The 20,424-nt window shown below is 35.4% G+C and overlaps 1 protein-coding gene across 11 annotated transcripts in view; it reads left to right on the top strand.

The window, feature by feature from the left end:
- Positions 1–20,424, top strand: part of fcho2 (FCH and mu domain containing endocytic adaptor 2) — an 86,497-nt gene that overhangs the window by 36,678 nt on the left and 29,395 nt on the right. For 10 of the 11 annotated variants that reach the window (XM_049474897.1, XM_049474907.1, XM_049474937.1 and 7 more), the window contains exons 6-14: positions 1,288–1,392; positions 3,006–3,104; positions 7,139–7,235; positions 16,066–16,113; positions 16,864–16,933; positions 17,565–17,589; positions 18,059–18,115; positions 18,206–18,263; positions 19,363–19,538. In XM_049474897.1, coding sequence (XP_049330854.1) covers positions 1,288–1,392; positions 3,006–3,104; positions 7,139–7,235; positions 16,066–16,113; positions 16,864–16,933; positions 17,565–17,589; positions 18,059–18,115; positions 18,206–18,263; positions 19,363–19,538 — 735 coding nt within the window. The remainder of the gene's footprint in view (positions 1–1,287; positions 1,393–3,005; positions 3,105–7,138; positions 7,236–16,065; positions 16,114–16,863; positions 16,934–17,564; positions 17,590–18,058; positions 18,116–18,205; positions 18,264–19,362; positions 19,539–20,424) is intronic. The other variant, XM_049474914.1, reaches the window with a different exon arrangement.

Raw genomic sequence — 20,424 nt, forward strand, 5'->3', positions numbered from 1 at the left:
CGCTGGTGTTCAGGGCTGTCCAATCAAATCAGATCATAGGCTTTTTCCAGCGTCACAAAAGTGATTGACACCTATTTCAACCAATAGTCCACCCTTAGACGAAAACACTGATACGTAATTTGCCCTGATTGGTCTCCGAATGGCTGGGGGAGGGGCATGCCAAACCGTCACCAAGTCACAAAAAAAACACCCCTCTTCAAACGCTAAAACTCCATAGCGCACACAGCGCGCAAACATGTGATTTTATGTGTCATTTCATCAAAAAAATATTAATATTACCCTGAGATGGACTCACATTAATTTATTTTATCACAAAGAAACAAAAAAATATTAAAATGTTGTTTTATAGAGACAGATTCACCTCTGTATCAGACTGCGGCGCTCTGGAGAGGTTTTTAAGCCTTTGGTGACGCCTGGTGGACACCTTATATATAATGCAGTATAAAGTCAGATGCTGTTAAAATAATGTTTTCAAATTTTGTACTTTGTTTGACAAGACCCTAATAAACCAGGAAATGTAGAGAATGATTAGCTAATCATCACCAACATCCATACACACACTATAAACTCAAAATATAATAGGCGCTTTTTGTTTTTTTTACATTTTCCTCTGCATTTAATGTTCTCAAATAGATCCTAAATAATGAAAATTACCTCTTGAAAGTGAATTACTGTTTTGTCCCAAGTGTCTACTTCAGTTTAAGCCCTGACTGGTCATTGTGCTATATGTAAAACTTAAGATATCCAGTGTGATAGCATAGTAGTGCAAATCGCATGAAAATGAGCAAAAACATGGATCAGCAGTACAGTACCAGTCAAAAGTTTGGACACACCTCTTCTCATTCCATGCATTTTTCTTTCTTTTTTTTTTCATTGTAAATTTAATATTGAAGAGTTTATTAAAACTATACAGGAATGTATGTAAATTTATTTTGTAAAAATGATTCTTCTAAGTACCACACTTATCTTTGAGGACAGATCTGCACACTCCTAGTATTTTAATCGCAGTGTCTTCATGAGGGAGAGTCACCTGGAATAGTTTTCTCAGCATCTTGAAGGAGTTCCTGCAGGTGCTGAACAATAGTGTCTGCTCTAGCTCATCCCAAATCACCATCTCAGTTGGGTTTAGATCAGGGGATTGTGCATAAAGGCTTTTTTATTAATCTACAATGTAGAAAAAAAAAAGAAAGAAAAACACTGAATGAGAAGGTGTGTTCAAACTTTTAACTGATACTATAAATAAAGATTTTAGACTCTGATCTGATGTGTCTTGGTTTGATCTGTTAGACTGGAGTGAAGGTGAAGAAAGCCACAGAAGTGTACAAGTCCTTCGTGGAGAAGTACGCCACCACCAAGACGGAATTTGAGCAGAAAATGGCAGAGACAGCGCAGGTATGCATGCGTGTGTAGAGCATAGTGAGTTGTGTGTGTGTATGTGTGTGTGTGTGTGTGTGTGTGTGTGTGTGTGTGTCTCTCCATGCTTGCAGTGGTTTGTGTATCATAGTGAAGTGTGTTTTTTCCTCTATAATGAGATCAGTGCGGTCTTTTGGATTGGAAACATCTGAGATGATTTGATGATGGTCTTTATCAAAATCAGATGCACATGCAATACCAAACACACGCACACGCACACACACACACACGCACACATAAAGACAGACAGTCAGACAAGTGTGTTTCTGTGGTCACGCGTGCTCATCTTCATTCTGTAATTATCCTGTTTCCACTCGTTTATTCGTGCTTTCACCCGTTTCCTCTCTGCTCCTCATGTCTGCCCAAACCCTAACTGTCAGTCTGAGTAGGGCGTAAACATGAGATCAGCTATGTAACACACACACACACACACACACACACACCCCAACACACACACACACAGACTTTCTTCATTTCTACTGTGTGTTCCCAGACCACCCAAACAGATGCCTTACAGGAAGTGCCAACAACAAAAGAAGGATCATTTTCATACACACAGGCGCATACACACACTTCTATTATGAAATATGAATTATGAAAGAAGGACTATTTCTTTGATGATTATTATTATTATTCTGTTATCATTTCCTTCCATTTTCTTTATTCTTCAATGCACTCAGTCCACATGTTAGTGCACACCCAAATGGTTAGTGGTTAGTATCAGCAATAGAATAGGATAAAATAGGACTCCCTGGAGCACATAAACATGAACGTATCGTCACCATGCCAAATGCATGGTAATACAGTGGCTTGCAAAAGTATTCATTCCACTTGAACTTTTCCATATTTTGTCACATTACAACCTCAAACAAATATATTTCATTGGAATTTAATGTGAAAGACCAACACAAAGTGGTATACAGTTGTGAAGTAAAAAAAAAAAAAAAAGAAAATTATGCATGATTAAATTTTTTTTTTTAAATAAAAAACTGAAAAGTGCGATGTGCAAAAGTATTTCACATTAAATTACAATGAAATATTTTTATATTTGTGGTTGTAATATGACAAAATATGGAAAAATTAAAGGCGTATGAATACTTTGGCAAATACTTTGTATGGCTGGGTTTGGCTGACCACTCATTTTCTGAATCACTTTCTGAATCAATGTCGATCCCAGTTTCTATATTTGATTTTCAGTTCTGTATTCAGTATTGTTTAATTTAGTGATATTTCAGTAAAAATAAACAGATTTTTTTACTGATATTAAGAGGGATTTTCGGCGAGAGTTAATGATGCAAAATTAACACCCAGCCTACCATTATTAAAAATATTAATGCTTACAACAATAAATCCAAATCAGTTACATTCTTTTATCTATTATTGAAACTTTGCTTTTTATTATAAGTTCGATCTTTGTTTTATGTAAACTGATACCGGATCATTCTGTTCTGGATTCATTTGAATCCACAAATGGATTTTATAAACCCAGCCCTAATAACTAATAGAATTATCCTATTGTGTGAAGCAGCATTTTTTACTGTCATTTATTAGTCTAATAAGTGTGTTTTGTTTATTTCTGTGTGTGTGGACAGAAATTCCAGGACATTGAGGAAAGCCATATCCTGCATATGAAGGAGATTATCCAGTCTTACTCTTGTTCAGTTGAGGACACGCACAAACAAATTGAAGAGGTGAGTATTCTCTCTCTCTCTCTCTCTCTCTCTCTCTCTCTCTTTCTTTCTCTCTCTCTCGCACGCACGCACGGACATTCTGTAGTCTGTTAGATTAGTGCTGACTTTGATCTCATCAGCTTTTGGCTAAAGATTAGGAAATGTTCCATTCACTTGATCATTATGAGAGGCAATTAAAAAGTAGTTAAACCTTTATAAGCCACGTTTTGGCCTGACTGAAGCAAACTTGTGTGTGATGGATTATGGATTCTATTTATACATTTTTAACACGGACACTTATGTCATGGCTAAGATAGCAGCCGCAAGCATTTTAGTAGATGTAGTAGATGTCCATGACCTAAAAATCTTATATAATTATATATTATTCATTACATTTAACATGTTTTTATGTATTTTAACTTTGTTTATCAAATAAATATATTTCAACAAAGAATGTATATATTTATTCAGAATTTTGTTCTGTTATTTCTCTGTCATTTTACTTTTGGTATTTATTATACATTATTATTAAAACATTTACAAGACCAAATTAGATCAAAGCAATGAAACTGGGAATCAGTCCATCAAATCAAAATAGGAACAAAATGGGTAGATATAATTAAGAACATAAAGACAAATACAAACTGATGCGCTTCAAGTAAAAAAACACAGAACACATAACTTGTTTTACTTTCTTTTGTAGTTCGGTATGACTTGCCACTGATTATTCTCAGCAGAGTGAATTTGTGGATTTATGAGTTTATGCAACTGAGTCATCATCTATAAATTATATCATCATAATCAAGTTGAAGATTTACTCTGTGCGTTGTGTGCATGAGTTCTCTGTCTTTTACTCTGTTCTCGTATTTACGTGTACTTTCACTTATGACCATAGAGGGTGCTAGTTATCCATGTATTGACCTGTGTGTACATGCACACACATATACTGTACACTGTATGTATGTGTATATATAATGAAAAAAAAATCAGTTTCTCTGATTTTACTATTTATAGGTATATGTTTGAGTAAAATGAAGTGTTGTTTTTGTCTATAAACTACAGACAACATTTCCTTCAAATTCCAAATTAAATATATTGTCATTTAGATAATTTATTTGCAGAAAATGAGAAATGGCTGAAATTACAAACTTTCAGACCTCAAAAAAATGCAAAGAAAACAAGTTCATATTCATAAAGTTTTAAGAGTTAAGAAACCAATATTTGGTGGAATAACCCTGTTTTTTAATCACAGTTTTCATGCATCTTGGCATGTTCTCCTCCACCAGTCTTACACAATGCTTTTGGATAATTTTATGGCACTCCTGGTGCAAACATTCAAGCAGTTCAGCTTGGTTTGATGGCTTGTGATTATCCATCTTCTTTTTGAGTATATATTCCAGAGGTTTTCAATTAGATAAAATTAAGGAAACTCATCATTTTTTTCCAGAACTGTATATGGTATAGGTGTTGCTGAGCTGTCCCCTAAGTTGACACTTCATGATTAGTTGATGTACTGTTATTGCATAACTTTTAAAATTTTTACTACTGTGTTCAGCATGTGTACATCAATACACATCCTTGTGTGTGTGTGTGTGTGTGTGTGTTTGTGTGTGTGTAAGTAAGAGAGAGAGAGAGAGAAACAGTAAAATAGAAGTCAAAAGGCTGACACACGCAGATGGTGACATCACACTGAGTTCTTTCTCACCGGAATGTGTGTTGCACCTGACTGCTCGCGTATGCCGTGCTAGCCTTTACCTCACACACACATGCACGCACACCCCCCACCCTCACACCCCCGCACTACTGCTCTACTCTCCTACTGTCTGAGCTGGATGGGCTAATGTACTCTACTCTGCCAGAGGGAGTCAGAGGGGGGTGGGGATGCTACAGTGTATGTGCGTGTCTCTGTGTGGGTGTGGGTGGCTGTGTGGGTGTGTGTGTGTGTGTTTGTTCCACTGCCAGCATCACGAACATCTCGCTGCGTGAGGGAAGCTGACGGAGGCACTCCGGGGGCACTTCCAGTTCGCGCCTCGTCATCTGCTCTTTCTCTCTGCCCTGAGAACGAGAGAATGACCAAACAAACAAACAAACAAACAAGCTGATAAACAGCGCAACTACGCACGGCATTAGCCGCACCCCCTGTGGGCCGGCACTGAAAACAGAGGCTGGATGCTGGCAGATCTCTGGTTTGGAGGAGGCAGTAAGCCTCTGACACGAGTTTTAAAGCTGTGCTTAGCGTCTCGGCAGCCAGAGGAAGAAGAAGCGCCAACATATTGCTTTTGTCACCTGCTTTGAGTGCTAAAAAAACAAAGGCATTAAAAGCGCTCCCTGAGGACACTGGCTGTCACATGCACAAGTCCTCAACGCATAGACCCCTTCTAAACCTCCCCAACCCCCCTACACACTTCCACACACATTTCCCCACACACTTCCTGCTCCGAGGGTCTGAGGCACATTGCTAAAGCAGCAGCAGCACTGTTCTGTGTGTACTGTGCACCCAGATACCGCTTCAAATTCCCTTTTAGGTTCCAGTTTAGTTTCCATGCACAGCTACATTGGAATATTGGAGCATTAGCAGTACCAAATCAAATAATTATACCAAATTATTATAGTTATGACATCATGTAGAGCAGGGGTGTCCAAATTACGGCCCGCGAGCCATTTTGGAATGGCCTGCGAGGTATTTTATTAAAAAAAATTGAAAGTTGGCCCGCTATTAAGCAGGTTTTTATAATGCGAGATTCAAAGTTTGAACGCTAGGTGTCCCTATCACATAAACCCAATCTAAAATGCTCCTCATCATCTTTCCTTTCTTTATTATGCCTACATTAATGTTCCTAAGCTTTTGAGAGAACATGGCATCTCCAAAGAAACGGAAAATAGACTGCAAATGCAGAAAGTTTCAGGCACATTGTGAAAATGATGTTTAATTTGTCCGGAATCAGTTGCCGTAATGAAGGAGTATAATATTAAGAGACACAATGAAACGAAGCATCAATTTGAAAAATCTTAGTTTACACAACACTGTCAAAAAGAGCTGAAGATAGTAACTCAAGTAAAATAGTGTGCAAATGATAGTAAATAAGAAAAAGTATTATTATCAGTAGTGCATTTCATTATTTGTTTTATTACAGAGTCTGTGGTCCGTGTGGTCCATATATTTTTCTTTCTGGCCTACAAAAATGTAAAACCTAGTAAATAAAAAAAATCAAAGTTGGCACCTCTTGCTTAGATGACAGCTGGCATCTTCTTAGTCAACTTTATGAGGTGGAGTCACTTGGAATGGCTAACCTTAAGTCATAAATCAATGACAGTATTTGAATTTCTTGCCTTCTTAATGTGTTTGAGAGTATCAGTTGTAAAGTTGTAAAGAGGTAGAGTTGGTATACAGTGAATAATCTGAGGAATGTTCTAATCCATATTATGACAAAGAGCTACTCAACTAAGTATAGAAAAAAATACTTTAAGAAACTAAGAAATGGTTGAAAACTAAAAAAAATTTGAAAGTGTCCTCAAGTGCGTTCACAAAGACCTTTTGAAAAGTTATAATGAAACTGGCTCTCATCAGGACTGCCCCAGGAAAGGAAGACCAAGAGTTTCTCCTCTTTTGTACAAAATCAAAAATCACTAGTTAAAGCTGATGTCTGTAAGTTTTGGTATTTAGGGCCCTCTCAGGTGAGAATGTGTAATAGTACCGAGCATGCGAAAGAATCATTTTAAACTGTGCGGGTGTGATGCGGTCTCCTTTCTGAGTGGATGAATCCTGTCCACTTAGAAATGCTTCTGCTTTCAGTTTAGAAACAAAATAATATGGACCCCAGATAAGATATTAATACTTCACAGAATATTTTGGTTTGTTCAACACTTTTAAGTTACTACACGATTCATTATGTGTTCCTACATAATCTGGGTGACTTTTATTATTAAAATACAGTGTCTAAACTTTTTTCAGGCACTGTTAATTTACTGTTTAATTTATGGCTATTTTTGTGATCAAAAATGTATCGACCTCAAGTGAATGTTCAACCAGTAATTTTGAGTATTTCTGCACGCAGGTGCACCAAGAGTTTGTGAACAACATGGAGAATACGTCTGTGGAAAGTCTAATACAGAAACTGGCTGAGAGCAAAGGGACTGGAAAAGAGAGGCCAGGTAAGAGAAAACATAAAAACTCTCTGCTAATACATTTAAACTTGTAGCTGTTTAGCTAAAATTGAGAAATGCTTACAGCACTCACTTAATATATTGGCAGTTGTGTAATCCCACTAGCCTGTGTGTTGGTGGACCAGTTCCTGTTTTAACCGGACCAAGGCTACTTTCACATTTCCAGGCTTAAGTGACTCAAATCTGATTTTTTTGCTCAATGTGGCTCAGATCTGTTTGACCTGATGATCATGGTTGTGTGAACGTGCCAAATGTGATTTTTTCGATCCATGAACATGAGACATGAATGTGAACGGTCAAATCAGAATTCATGCATCTTTTTGCTTTTACACATGTGCTACGTGCTTCTCTCTCGTACTCACACTCTATCTCTTGGTGCAGCTGTGCAGCTATAACTGCAAAAACAGCAAAAGCTGTTCCACCTCCTCGACCTGAGCATGTACTTCAGACCAACTGTTTGCTCTTTCTCCACTCCAGCAAAGATGGAACATTTGAGCTTCTGAGGCATCTATTTTCCTTTATAAAGCTGTGAGTCGTCTCTCAAATCTGAACTTTTTTGTTGTTGGTGAAGAAGTTGATGTTTATACACATATCAATGTGCGCATGTGAGGCGTTTCAGGGGCAGATTCGTTCACATTACTCACAGATACAGCTCGCTTACATTTGTGAATGTGAACCATCAAGATGGCTAAATCTGGCTAGATCTGAGCAAAAAATCGGATTTGAGCAATGTGGCTTGTAATATGAATGTAGCCCAAATAGTGCTGGTGTGAAAACACCCTAAGGCCCTGTTTTAGCTATCTATAGGTGAGCCGAAAACTCCCAATCAAGCAGTTTGAATTTGAATTAGGGCATGACCGTGTGTCTTTGGTATTTTGAGGATGCAAATGTATGTATTTGTATTTATTTAAAGGGCGCATGCACAAGATGTGCAAATAAACTGTTTGCGGGGTGTAAGATAGCAATGAGCACCACACTGTACCTTGCACAGGGTGTAAGATAGGGCCTTTAGTGTTAGTCTAGATTTAAATGTAACATATTTAATTTTTCTGTTTGATCCAGACTAAAGGAATCAACTACAAGTATGAACCCACTCTAAGACACTGATTTGAGAAATTATGAGCAGCAGGGATCTGCTGTTTCTGTTAATTCATCCATCAGTGTATTTTTACACAGAGTCTAATGACACTGACTGTGTGTGTGTGTGTATTGGTGTGAGAGAGTCAGAGCATTACTGGCCAACTGAGCGTGCATGATACCCTTTCCTTTATTGGGGATTAGAGCACTTGTTGCACTGCAGACACACTCTGCGAGAGTTTCCCCTTGATTACTGTAGCATGGCGGAGTTTACACAGGAGGTTTTGCTAATCTGTGACCCTTAGAAGAGCTCTCGGCTCGGGGGGCCTTTAGGCAGAGCGAGCCGTCACATGCGAACTTCCAGCGTCACATGCTAAGCGGAATGTCAGGGTTGCCCACCTTTACGGGAGATTAAACCGATCGAGTCTGATGGGCCTCAACACAGCTCAGCTCTCGCGCCCTGCACTCACTGTGCTGTTATGCTTCCCCTCGCTCCGGCGCTCTCCTTTCTGACCCCGCTGCTCGACCTTTCGTCATCCTGTTTCTGACTCGTTTCTTAATGAGTGAACATTAGACAAACCTTATATCTCCACATTTGGTGTTTTCTGCATGATTTGAATCTGACAATTCTTATTCTTGTTGTTTCTAGATTTCATGAGAAAAAGACCAATAGAAATGCTTTAAAATTACTTAAAATATTTGTGATGTTAAAATAACTATGCGTTTTCATATTTACTGTTAAAACTACAGGTGTTTGATACTGACTTCATAATCTGAGGGTTGCTACAGAGTTAAAATATGTACTTGGGCAACTTTTTATTTGCCTTTTATTATCTTTTTATTATCTATGATCTGCATGTTTCCTTCACTTTCATTGTCATTGTTTTATTTAAATATCTGCGCTTGTCCAGAAATGCATGTGTAAAGTAGGAAGTAGGGTGTACAGTATACGGTATTACCAGTAACTACAATACTATCAATTTCTGGGCTATTTTTAACTGAGTATTTATCACATACAACATTCAGTTGTATGTGATACATCACATAATGTCACATAATGTCATAGCATCACATTATTGGGAATATACTGCCTCTTTTGAAGTACAATCATTTTGAGGGTCAATTTTGGCCTAAAAATTTTTTTTAGGTTTATGCATACCATCCAGATTTGTATGGTAGCTTAAGTTTGAGTGAACTTTATGTAATTATTTTGAGTTTTTTTTTTATTTTTTTTATTACATATTATAACATTCAGTTTGTTTACTAAGTGAACGCTGCACTGAAACATCACTTACAAACATTTAGACAAGAATGATCGAGCAACAGCACAGAAATTGTTTTTTTTTTAAAGGTGTTGGGTTCTGAAGCTCACTTGCTAAGCTAGCCTAGAGTATCAGACAGCTCAGTACAGCTGTTTCTGACTAACTAACTGTTGATACTGATGATACTCATAAAACTTGTTTTTTGAGAATGTGAAGTCTAGATATTAATATCTAACAGGCTAACCGCTAATACTACAACACAGACCGTGTTCCAAGTTATTGAGGCTCAAATCACATGGTCAGAAGATAAAGCTTTAAACCTGTACACACAGTCTAGTATGGTGAATGATCTTAGGCGTGTTTTAAGGCACACCTAGCAGACTTTTTATCTTAAACTTACAACTAGGGTAGGCCTAGTTGTTTTGATTTACCTGTTTTCAGAGAGCAGCAGGAATTTGGCATGTCAGATATGTCATGTTAATAAAATACTTTTCTCTTTTGGAGATCCTGTTAAAATCTTTGAATACTGAGTAGAGCTGGGTGATATGGCCCAAAAAAAAAAACTTCGATTAAAAAAAAAAAAAAAATCTGATTTTCAATTTAAATAGATTTTTTTTCCCCCTAGTAAAAATCTTATTAATGATGATAAAGAAATGGTTAAAACTTGTTTTTATTTATTTAGTGTTCACTTAAATGTCCCCTTTGTGGGAAAAGTGCAACCAGAAACAAGCAAAACAAACAATTGTAAACAGTGAGAACATCCAGTAACTTTTAGAAAGCTAAACATAGTTTAGGTACTGACTCAATGCACCCTCAAACTTAATAAATAAATAAATAAACCCACCCTCAAAAAACAATAAAAAAGAAATAAAATAGTGCTCTTTTTGATAAAACTTAAAAAATAGAAAACAAGTACAATATGAATATGCTATTAAGTAAAGACTTTTCCCCATTGGACTTGAATTGCGAATCAAAGCTTTTAAATAAGTGCCAGTGTTCTATAAAATGAGATGATCTTTTCTCATAAATATGAAACAAATCTTAAACTGTAGTGCATACAGAACCTGGTACACGGTTGGAAGATGTGCCAGGGAGAGTTGCTTGTTTTACTTTTGATGGGGAGTTAGACCTGCTTCTGCGTTCATTCCTTTGGGAGCAAAGAGAGAGGGGCGGGGCTAAGCTCGGTCTGAAATACGGAAGCCCACAGGGGAGCATCGGTGGTGAAAATTAAAACTAAGAGAAAATCGATTTTTATAAAAACACATCGTCCTTAACTGTAAATTCGAATTAATCGATAAAATCAATTAATCGCCCAGCTCAAATACTGAGATATACAGTATTATCATTATACTGCCCAACTCTAGTGTAAATGTGTTCTTTAGAGGTTGCTCAAAGTGTGAACTATACTACCATTCGACTGTAGCAGAAAAGCAAGAGCAATAATTGTTCATTTTTGCTTAGCGCTCCTTCAAAAACATTAAGAACAATTTATTTTCTAAATGCAGCTACAAATACAGTATAGTTATGTTAAGGAATTCTTAAATTACTACATCATTAATTATAATGTGATAATTCCACCTTATATCTTGTCAGATATCTCTGACCCCACTTCTCAACACTGAATGAAAGCATGTGTATGTGTGCACACAGTGAACGTAGGGGTCCAGACGTAACATCCGGGCCTGCGCTCGGGTGCGAGTTTGTTGTGACAGCGGAATTAATTGAGGCTAAAAACTGTTTCGGCCAACAAAGCATTCCGCCCCCGTATCAAGCTGTTCATTAGGGATTGCGCTGCTGTCAGAACAATAACGCATCCGGCGCGGTGATCAGCAGAGAGAGGTTGAACAAACTTTAGACCACGGAAACAATCCTGGAGTGACACACTGAGGACTGGTGGAGAGAGTGAGAGTGAGAGTGAGAGAGAGAGAGGATGGAGCAGAGAGAGAGTGAGAGAGAAGAAGAGGTCACTGGGATCCAGCTGAGCTGTTAACTGGCAGTGAGCCAGGCACGCAAACCGGCCCTCGTGCGATCCCCGACCCAGACACACACCACCACGCAGGCGCAGCTCACTACAGCATCTTCCATACACGCATGACCGCCTGCTGCAGCCATACATAAACACACGTGACCCAGTGCGTGTGTAAACGTAGCGTAAATTCACACACATGCACACAGGGTTTGTATCACTGTCTCAGTGGGGTCTAAGAAGTGTAACTAATAAGTGCTTTATGTGTGTAATAAAGGGTTAATAATACCTGTAAGCTACATCACATAATGTCATAGCATCACATTATTGGGAATATACTGTCTCTTTTGAAGTACCATCAATTTGAGGGTCAATTTTGAAGTTTATTTTGAACATAGTGTGATTTATATTTAAATTTGGGTAATTAATATTTAACAGAATATTTTAAATGTATCAATTGCAAGTCAACAATTTGAATGTTTTTTTTATATAAAGGTTCTAATTGCATAATTTGTTAAAATTGGTTATTGTTTATATTTATTCCATGGCAAGTGAAAATACTTCATCACTTCCTATAGAGCTAAATAGGTTAAAACATTAATATTCTGTGTATTTTGTGTACCTGGCAAACACACTACTAAGATTAGTGTATAGTTGTATATCTTTTCATTTTCATGTGAAGCACACAATTAGGATGCAGCTTAAATCTATATTTTGTAAAATAAGTAATAGGTTTTTTCATTTTAATTAAGAAAATAAATAAATTGAAGTTTAGTAACATTAGGTTTAATCATTTGGTTAATTTAGTTTAGGGTAGTGCTCCAAATAAAATAAAAAAAAATTAATAAATAAATTATAAAATGAAACTTGACCTTTTGTCATCAGAAGAGGGCTAAAATTTAAAGTTAGTATTCAAAGATTATTTTGCCAGTTTAGCCATTTTCATAACATGACAAATTCTGCAAAGGTTCTTAAAAGCAGACATTTAGAAACTGTGTGATGTTTTTTATTACCGTTTTTAAAATTTGCTGCACTTCATGCAGTTAAACAGGACTAATTCTAATGTTTGTAAGGAAATGTTAAGTTGGTCAGTCATCTTTTGGCACAGACAACAATCACATTATGTTCAGAAAAGTATGTTATGTTTCACGTGTTATGTATCAATTAGAAAATTGAATCATGAAAAAATTTTATATATTGCCGAGCTCCAAAGCATTATTTACCAAATTAATATTGTATTCTTTGTTGTATGATTTCTTGAATCTGAGAGCTGAGTAGCTGTGTGTACAACAGTTGTACAGCAGGCCGTCAGTGAGAGCTTTAATAATGAACTTGTGTAAAATAATGAGTGATGTTGCAGTTTGCCTTTTGTTCGTCTGTGAATCTTTGTTTTTGCACCTTTATTCTGCTTTTCGTATCAGAGAAGATCTAGGAAACAAACAGAAGTAGAAAAAGAGAGAGTTAGATCAGCAATAGTAATACTGTACAGCCCATACAGTCCAGTAATACCCCTCCCATCTTCAGAGAGAGTGGTGTGCTCCTCTCGTGACTGGCGCTTGCCTGCGTGCTGTTCTCAGGGGAAGGTCTGCGGAGGCGCAGGCCGCTGCTCTCGGAGTTTGGTATCATGTGCTTTGGTTTTTTTCAGGTCAGGGCATTTTGGTGCGGCGGCGGCTGGAACAGCGCCCCAGGCCATCGCTCTGGTAGTAAAGCAAAAAAAATTGCTCTTCATTTCTTGAACAAGCATTAGCTTTTATACTGGTAAACACAAAGGGGAGCACACTAAAGGGCTCCTAACAGCAATCCAATCACTTTAGGACATTTCTTTTCTCTTCAGTCCTAGACTCTTAGTCACGGAAGCACCCCCAGTCTGCCCTTTTACTCTACCTGGATGGCGTGTTGTGTGTGTTTGTATATATATGTACGCACAACAGTGCAACACATTTTGTCCATTTTGGGTGACTTTTTACATTAACTCCAATACATTTCAAAGTCAAATATCTTTTGTGTTTGTTTACCAAAACACAGACTGTCTTTCTCTTTGTACATTTTACTCAGTAACCCTACTGAGGTATATTCATGACATTGCACTGTTGGCTAAATGTGACAATTAAAAAAAAGCCTGTGCAAAAACATGCTGTGTTTTCTGGCTTCAGACAAATATTTAATTTTGTTTGTTTTTTTTTTCTGCTCAAATTTCTTAATTGCATAACAATCAAGCCTTTTTATTGCGATGGGCATTAACAATTTTCATTTTCACTTCTAGGTCTTTGCCTTGTGATTAGTGGGACACAGTTGAGGCAATCACATTATTTATATAGCTTTGAAATAGGGCTTTGTCATATCCTATTGTACGCAATGCTGTCACCCAACGTTCTTGCAGTTTATAGGCACTAAATGTGCTACACTTTTGATTCTGCTGATTGTATAAAACTTTTATATTTATAAAACTTCATTATTATTGCTAAAGTATATCCTTGCTTTTGATAAGTTACAGCAACTTGACTGGCCTTTATTGGTGTGTCATGTTTTTATTTTTTGTAATGTGAATCTGCCAGTTGTTCTTTTCATAGTAAAATAACCAATGGAAATAATATGACTTTAGTAAAAATATTTTTCCTGTTTAATTCCATTGAAAAAAGAAAAAAAAAATGCCATTTTTGAGATTTGAGATGGTAGGCTAAATGTAAAAGCTTTTTTTTATGAATTTCTATTCATCTGTTCTTCATGAAATTTTGACACAATGTAAAAAATACTTATCAAATTACTTTTGGATTTACTTTAAATAATGTTTTAAAAAGATTAAAGAACTTTGCAGTGTAAATGCTGCTAATGTCAGAAATGTAAACAGATTTTTTTAAATTCCAAAAAAAAAAAAAAAACTTCTCCTGTAAAGTTGCCATTTGTAGCGATTGTAGGCTAAATGTAAAAAAAAAAAATATTTTGGTTTAGATTTCATGTTTAAATAATGAAACTTTGCAGTGTAAAAAAATATTGTCAGAAATGTAAAGAATACTTGTTGTTTTTTTGCGTGTGACAGACACCATACATGCTGTAAGAACTCTCCTCAGCAAGGTATTGCCAGAATGTCTGAGGCTCATTCATAGGGTTGGGTGGGTTTGGGTGTGGGTGTGTTACGTATGCATGTCATGCGTGTTTGTTTTAAATCCTCCATCCGTGTTGATGTGTCTTGAGCAGCCTGGGGTTGGTTGTGCTCCAAGTGTAAAGAGCTGGGAGCTGAAAATGTAAAATTGATGAGCAGGAAATGAAGCGTGTGCTTTGTTGTTTTTCGCTGCTTTTTGTGTCGTGCTGCTTCAGACCTGCATTAATTAATAGACTGGATGGAGCTGTACATCTGTTCTGCCTCTATACTGGATCAGGCGTATGCAGGATGGGTTTATTTATTTCTTCAATGACTGAAGCTCTCTGTCCCACTAACAGTGTAAGAGTGTATCTACTGAGTGCTAGATGTTGACTTTACTTAATGTGGCCCTAAAATATCACAATATGTCATGGTATTTTTTTTGATAACGATACTCTTGGTGATATGACAAAACACTGAATTAAAAAAAATCAAGAATACACTACTGCAACAAAAAGCAAATTAAATTTATTATTGCAGACAATATGATATGGCACACCCCTAACTGGAAAAAATACATTGTAGCAGAAGTCAATAATCCACAATGTAGTAATGTAATACTAGTAATGCACTCCATATATCTCCACATATGAAAAATAAATGATACTGGACAGATATAATCTGTCTGTAGTAGCTATATAATGGGAAATGAGAACAGTGTAAAGTATTCTTTTGCTAAAAACAGTAAAAAAAAAAAAAAAAAAAGTAATACCCTAATGTGATAATCAGGGGTGGGTGATTTTGCACAATATTTTTATTTTTATTAAATTATGGTAATATTATTGCGCACACCCCTAATGTGAATGCCACATACTGGTGGTTATCAGGTATCTACAGGTCACTTGGGCTCTGTCCACACAAGTCCAGATACAGTCATTTTTTTAAATGTATGTTTTTGTCTGTGTTTTGACCCTCTTTTTCTTACAAACTGCCATTTCCATTCATTAAAAAGCTGAAAAGAGAGCTTTTTCAAAACAACTCCTGTGGTGTAGACTTGTGTTTTTATGTGGACAGGGAGAACAGACCTTTACGAAAATGCAGACTTTACGATACATGCAGTACTGCCTAATTTCATGTATGTGTCGTTATCAGACTGTAGTTCCTAATGACATCTCAAAACTTAAAGGAGAACTCTGGTGTGAAATAGACTTGGGTTGTAGTGAAACATCATAAGTACGAATTTTGTCAAACAGCCCACCTCCGTTCTTCCACAGCATTCGAAAATAAAGCACTTTTAGCTGATGTAGATATTTTCTCATATTATAATACATAACAATAAATCTTTTTGTGTTTTCTCCCCAAGTTTAAGCTGCTATCACTCATGCCAGATCTGTCCCTCACCAACTTGTTTCTCTTTGCTTCGTGTGTTTACAGGGCCCATTGAATTTGAGGAATGTAACGTCTCCACTGTTGCCACAGAAGGTATGTGAGTTTAATTTAGTAATTTTATGACTTGAGTTGAAAAATACACTTTGAGTACCAGTCAAAGTTTGGACACACTTTTTCATTCAATGTTTTTCTTTATTTCTTATTTAATTTGTCATATAAAATAATAAAAAGAAAGAAAACCCATTGAATAAGAAGATGTGATTAAACTTTTAACAGGAAACAAAAGAAGTAATGTACTAACAATAAAATGAAATTATTTTGATGTGAATTGTATTGTATGTAAATACAATTTTCTGTTTGTATACCTACCAAATATCTGAAATACTTATCTAGAAAATACTTATCTAGACTTTATTTGAAGACTAGGTCTCAGTCGTCTTTTTTTTTTTTAAACATTTTCTCAAAAATGAGAATTTAATTTAGAATACAAATCTGAAATTGTAATAAAATACAAACGTTTAGCTAAAATGTTCTAACAATATTTTAGTACCAATGACACTTTTTAGATTCCTGTATTTAACAGCTAAATAAAATAATTTAAACTCTCCTTGTGATTGGTTTTGAGAAGTTTGAAATATGGTAAGTGCACACTCAGGACACCAGCAGAGCCTCTGTGTGAAGCTAGGTGGCTGTTCTTAAGCACAGTGATGGGTTAAACTAAAGGTAACTAAAGGAAAATGATTGCAGTAATTTGCAGCTAGGTTGTATGACGCAGTTATTAAATAATACTGATGTGCACAATATCATAATATCTGCTAACATCAGTGTAATTTGATTATCTAGCAGCCAAGCCTAGAAAGAGGAAGCCCTTCACCATCCCAGGCCGACGGAAAGACAAGGACACAGACTCCACGTAAGAGAGCATCACTGTATCTTCATCTGTAGATTAAAATAAAACTTTTATTACAATAAATGAAGTAATTTCATATGGTTAATGATAAGAGAATAATTAAACAAGACTGGCAAACTTTTCCTGTAATGCATTTTGAATATTTAATTTATTTGGACAATTTATTGTTTAATTCTGTTTTTATCTATTAACCTTTTAAAAACTCTGATTGATTGCTTGATTAATTACATAAGTTATCAGTATAGTATGTAATTAATCATCAAAATTATTTATTACTTTATTACAATGTATTAATTGTTTATTACTTAGAAAATAATCAAACAGTTAAATAATAAGTGTATGTAGTTTGAAAAGAAACATTAAATGCATTCAAATTGACAGAAGTAATAATTTCTCTAGTGGAGCACCACTGAAGGGTCTCTACATCACTACACATTGATTAATAATATACTGTAGCTGTTAAATTTCTGCCCTGTTTTAAAGCTATAAATCATTTTACTCATTCTTGTTTGATTTCTGATTGCTATAAAGGTCAAATTAGTGATTTGTGGTATAGACTGTGTATATAACTAGACACATTTCTACTAAATAATTATTTCTATAATGTTCTTTATTTTTATCTTTACCCAAATAGAGAATCTACAGAAGTTGAAGCCACTGTAAGTATAATAAACTTTTGTATGTAAAATATTGTATGTATACAAACATGAGGTACAACGTAACCACAAGAAAGTTTAGCCCTGATCTGCCAAATTATGAAACTAGCAAGTATTTTTACAATCTGCACTTCCTGTACAGCCCGTAGCACAGACTAACCTACAGCAAATAACTTTTTCATGTATTTATTTTATTGAGTTATACTTTTAACTCAACTTTTGCAGTTTTGCATTTATCTACATGGATCTTCATGTACAAAAGTTTTTGCATTTTGCAACAGTTATTTAGGCATATGCTTTAATTTTTGTCTGTTTATGTATTTTTGTTTACATTGTTTAGTTCATATAATTTTGTACTAAATCATTTAATAATAACTATCAACAACATATTTAAAACTTAATAAATAAAAAAAATAAATATTTTATTTATTTATTTATTTTATTTTTATTCATTGTATTATTTATTTTGCAGAATACTGCCAATGGAGCACCTCCAGATTTTTATGGATCCATAGATTTCCAAAACGCTGTGAGTTATGATCTAATGTCTGGAAACAATGTTATACTAAGTTCGAAATGAATAAAATTGCTGTAATGTTTTGTTTTATTAAATGTGTAGAACGTGCCTCAGGTGGATGAAGAGGGATTCTGCATCCGACCAGAAGTGAATGAAAACGATATCCTTTACCCTTAAATCTGTCTGTATGTCTGTCTGTCTGTCTGTCTGTCTAATGTGTGTAAGCACGATAACTTGATGATCGAAATGAAGTTTACAGTTAACGGTGCTGGCTGTTAGTATGAGGTTAATGAATATTTAGTTTCCTATTTAGTTTAAACCTCGAAAGAAGACCAAACTGAACTTTTGCGAGTAAAGCACTTGGAAATATTAAAATTATTGATTATTAATATTAAAGTTATTGTTTGATTGATTACTTCTATTTTTATTTGTCTTTTTTAAACTATGATTAATTGCATAAATAATCATAGTTCAGAATAATTAGTATAGTACTTAATTAGTTGCCAAATAATTAATAATTACCCAAACAGTTAAATAATCAGTACATTGCTATTTTAATTGGATAAATAATCAGTTGTTTACTCATTTAAACCTTAAAACAATATGATTACTTGATTAATTGTCCAAAAATGTGATAAAAAACATTAATTATGCAGATAGTCATGCAAATTATGCAAAATAATCAGTGGATTAATTGTTTGATTGGCAAAATAATCAATAGATTACTCAATTAATCCTTAAAATAATAAGAAAACAGTCCTAAAAACAGTCATTATTTTAATGGCAAATTAATGAGTAGATTGCTATATTAATTGCCAAAAAAGTCAGTAAATTATTTGTTGGACAAAGTAATTTATAGACTACTCAAGTAATCTTTATAATAACAGGATTTCTCGATTAATTGTCAAAAATACAGTAATTATTCAAACGGTAAAATAATCAGTAGATTACTCTTTTAATTGGCAAAATAATCACAATATCAGCAATATAATTGTTAAATATTCAGTTTATTACTCAGTACATTTAGAACATTTCACCAGATAAATAATAGAATTGATGGTGACAGTTCTAAGTGCCCTCACTGAATTGTGCGATTTGTAGCCTAATTTTTATGTCCATTTTTTATTTTTTTTTTATTATATAATAATAAATATTTTCCTTTTTCTTTTAATCAGTAACTTGTGCTTACTGCATCTTTGTTAGATTTTTCAGCGCTCTTTTAGGTCTAAACTGTGTGCTTCCTTAACGATTCCGTCCACATGCCAAAGAAAACTCTTTCTACTCGTCCAGCGATTCAGAGGAAGAAGACGAGCGCAGGAAGTTTCACGTAGAGATCAAACCTGTGCAGCCGAACAACGGCACACACCAGCACAAAGCCACCATCGACGAGCTCAAAGCTTCCATCGGCAACATTACCCTCTCTCCTTCTGCCACGGTACGACACACACACACACACACACGCTCAGGAACTAAAGATGTGAGGTTTTACAATATGATATTCAAAATCACTGTAGTTTATTTAGTTAGTTAGATATAGACACATATAGGTTGATAGTTAAATGTATGTACAGTTAAAAGCACAGAAACAAGCCTATATCATTTACTTCATCATTCAACACAGAAACACTTTGTCTGATGTAGTCATGCAGACTGATTGGCCTGGCTTACTCTGTGTGATGTAAGAGTGCTCTGATTGGCTGTTGTAACATTCATTCATTCTCTGATTGGCTCACGTAACTTCATTCATTCTCTCTCTCTGTCTGCCCCCACCATCTCTCTCACACTCACACACACACACACACACACACACACTTCAGTTGACGTTGCTGACACTTGGGGGCAGTACATGACTGCTCTATCAGCACTGACCACCAGCAAGTACTGACCCGTGTTTAAAACAGTTTTGATGATGCTGTGTGTTAATTCTTGTAAAAAGTCATTGTGATTATACTAAAAAACAATGAGGCGGTCAGCTCTTTTTTACATAATGTTTTGGCACTTTGTGTGTGATTTTTATTTTTGCTTCCTTGCTAAGTTACAAAATTCTCACAATAGTTTTAAAACTGTAATTAACAGGAGGTCAGGATTAACTTTAAGTCAAACCTGTAAAAAATGATAGGCAATTGAGAATGTCTAAGTTTATATTGTAAGACATATTTTTGACGCACTGAATATGAATACTAAACTATAAATATAAAAATACTAAAATTGTAGTTTTTTGCTGTCTAGTCTATACAGTCTGTAATATAATACAATCATAATATAATAATCAAAAACATCCTGTTTACAAAAATTAACAGTGTTTTGCTCTGTCATAAATG

The sequence above is a fragment of the Astyanax mexicanus genome, chromosome 1 (genome assembly GCF_023375975.1).
Source record: "Astyanax mexicanus isolate ESR-SI-001 chromosome 1, AstMex3_surface, whole genome shotgun sequence".
NCBI classification, from domain to species: Eukaryota; Metazoa; Chordata; class Actinopteri; order Characiformes; family Acestrorhamphidae; genus Astyanax; species Astyanax mexicanus.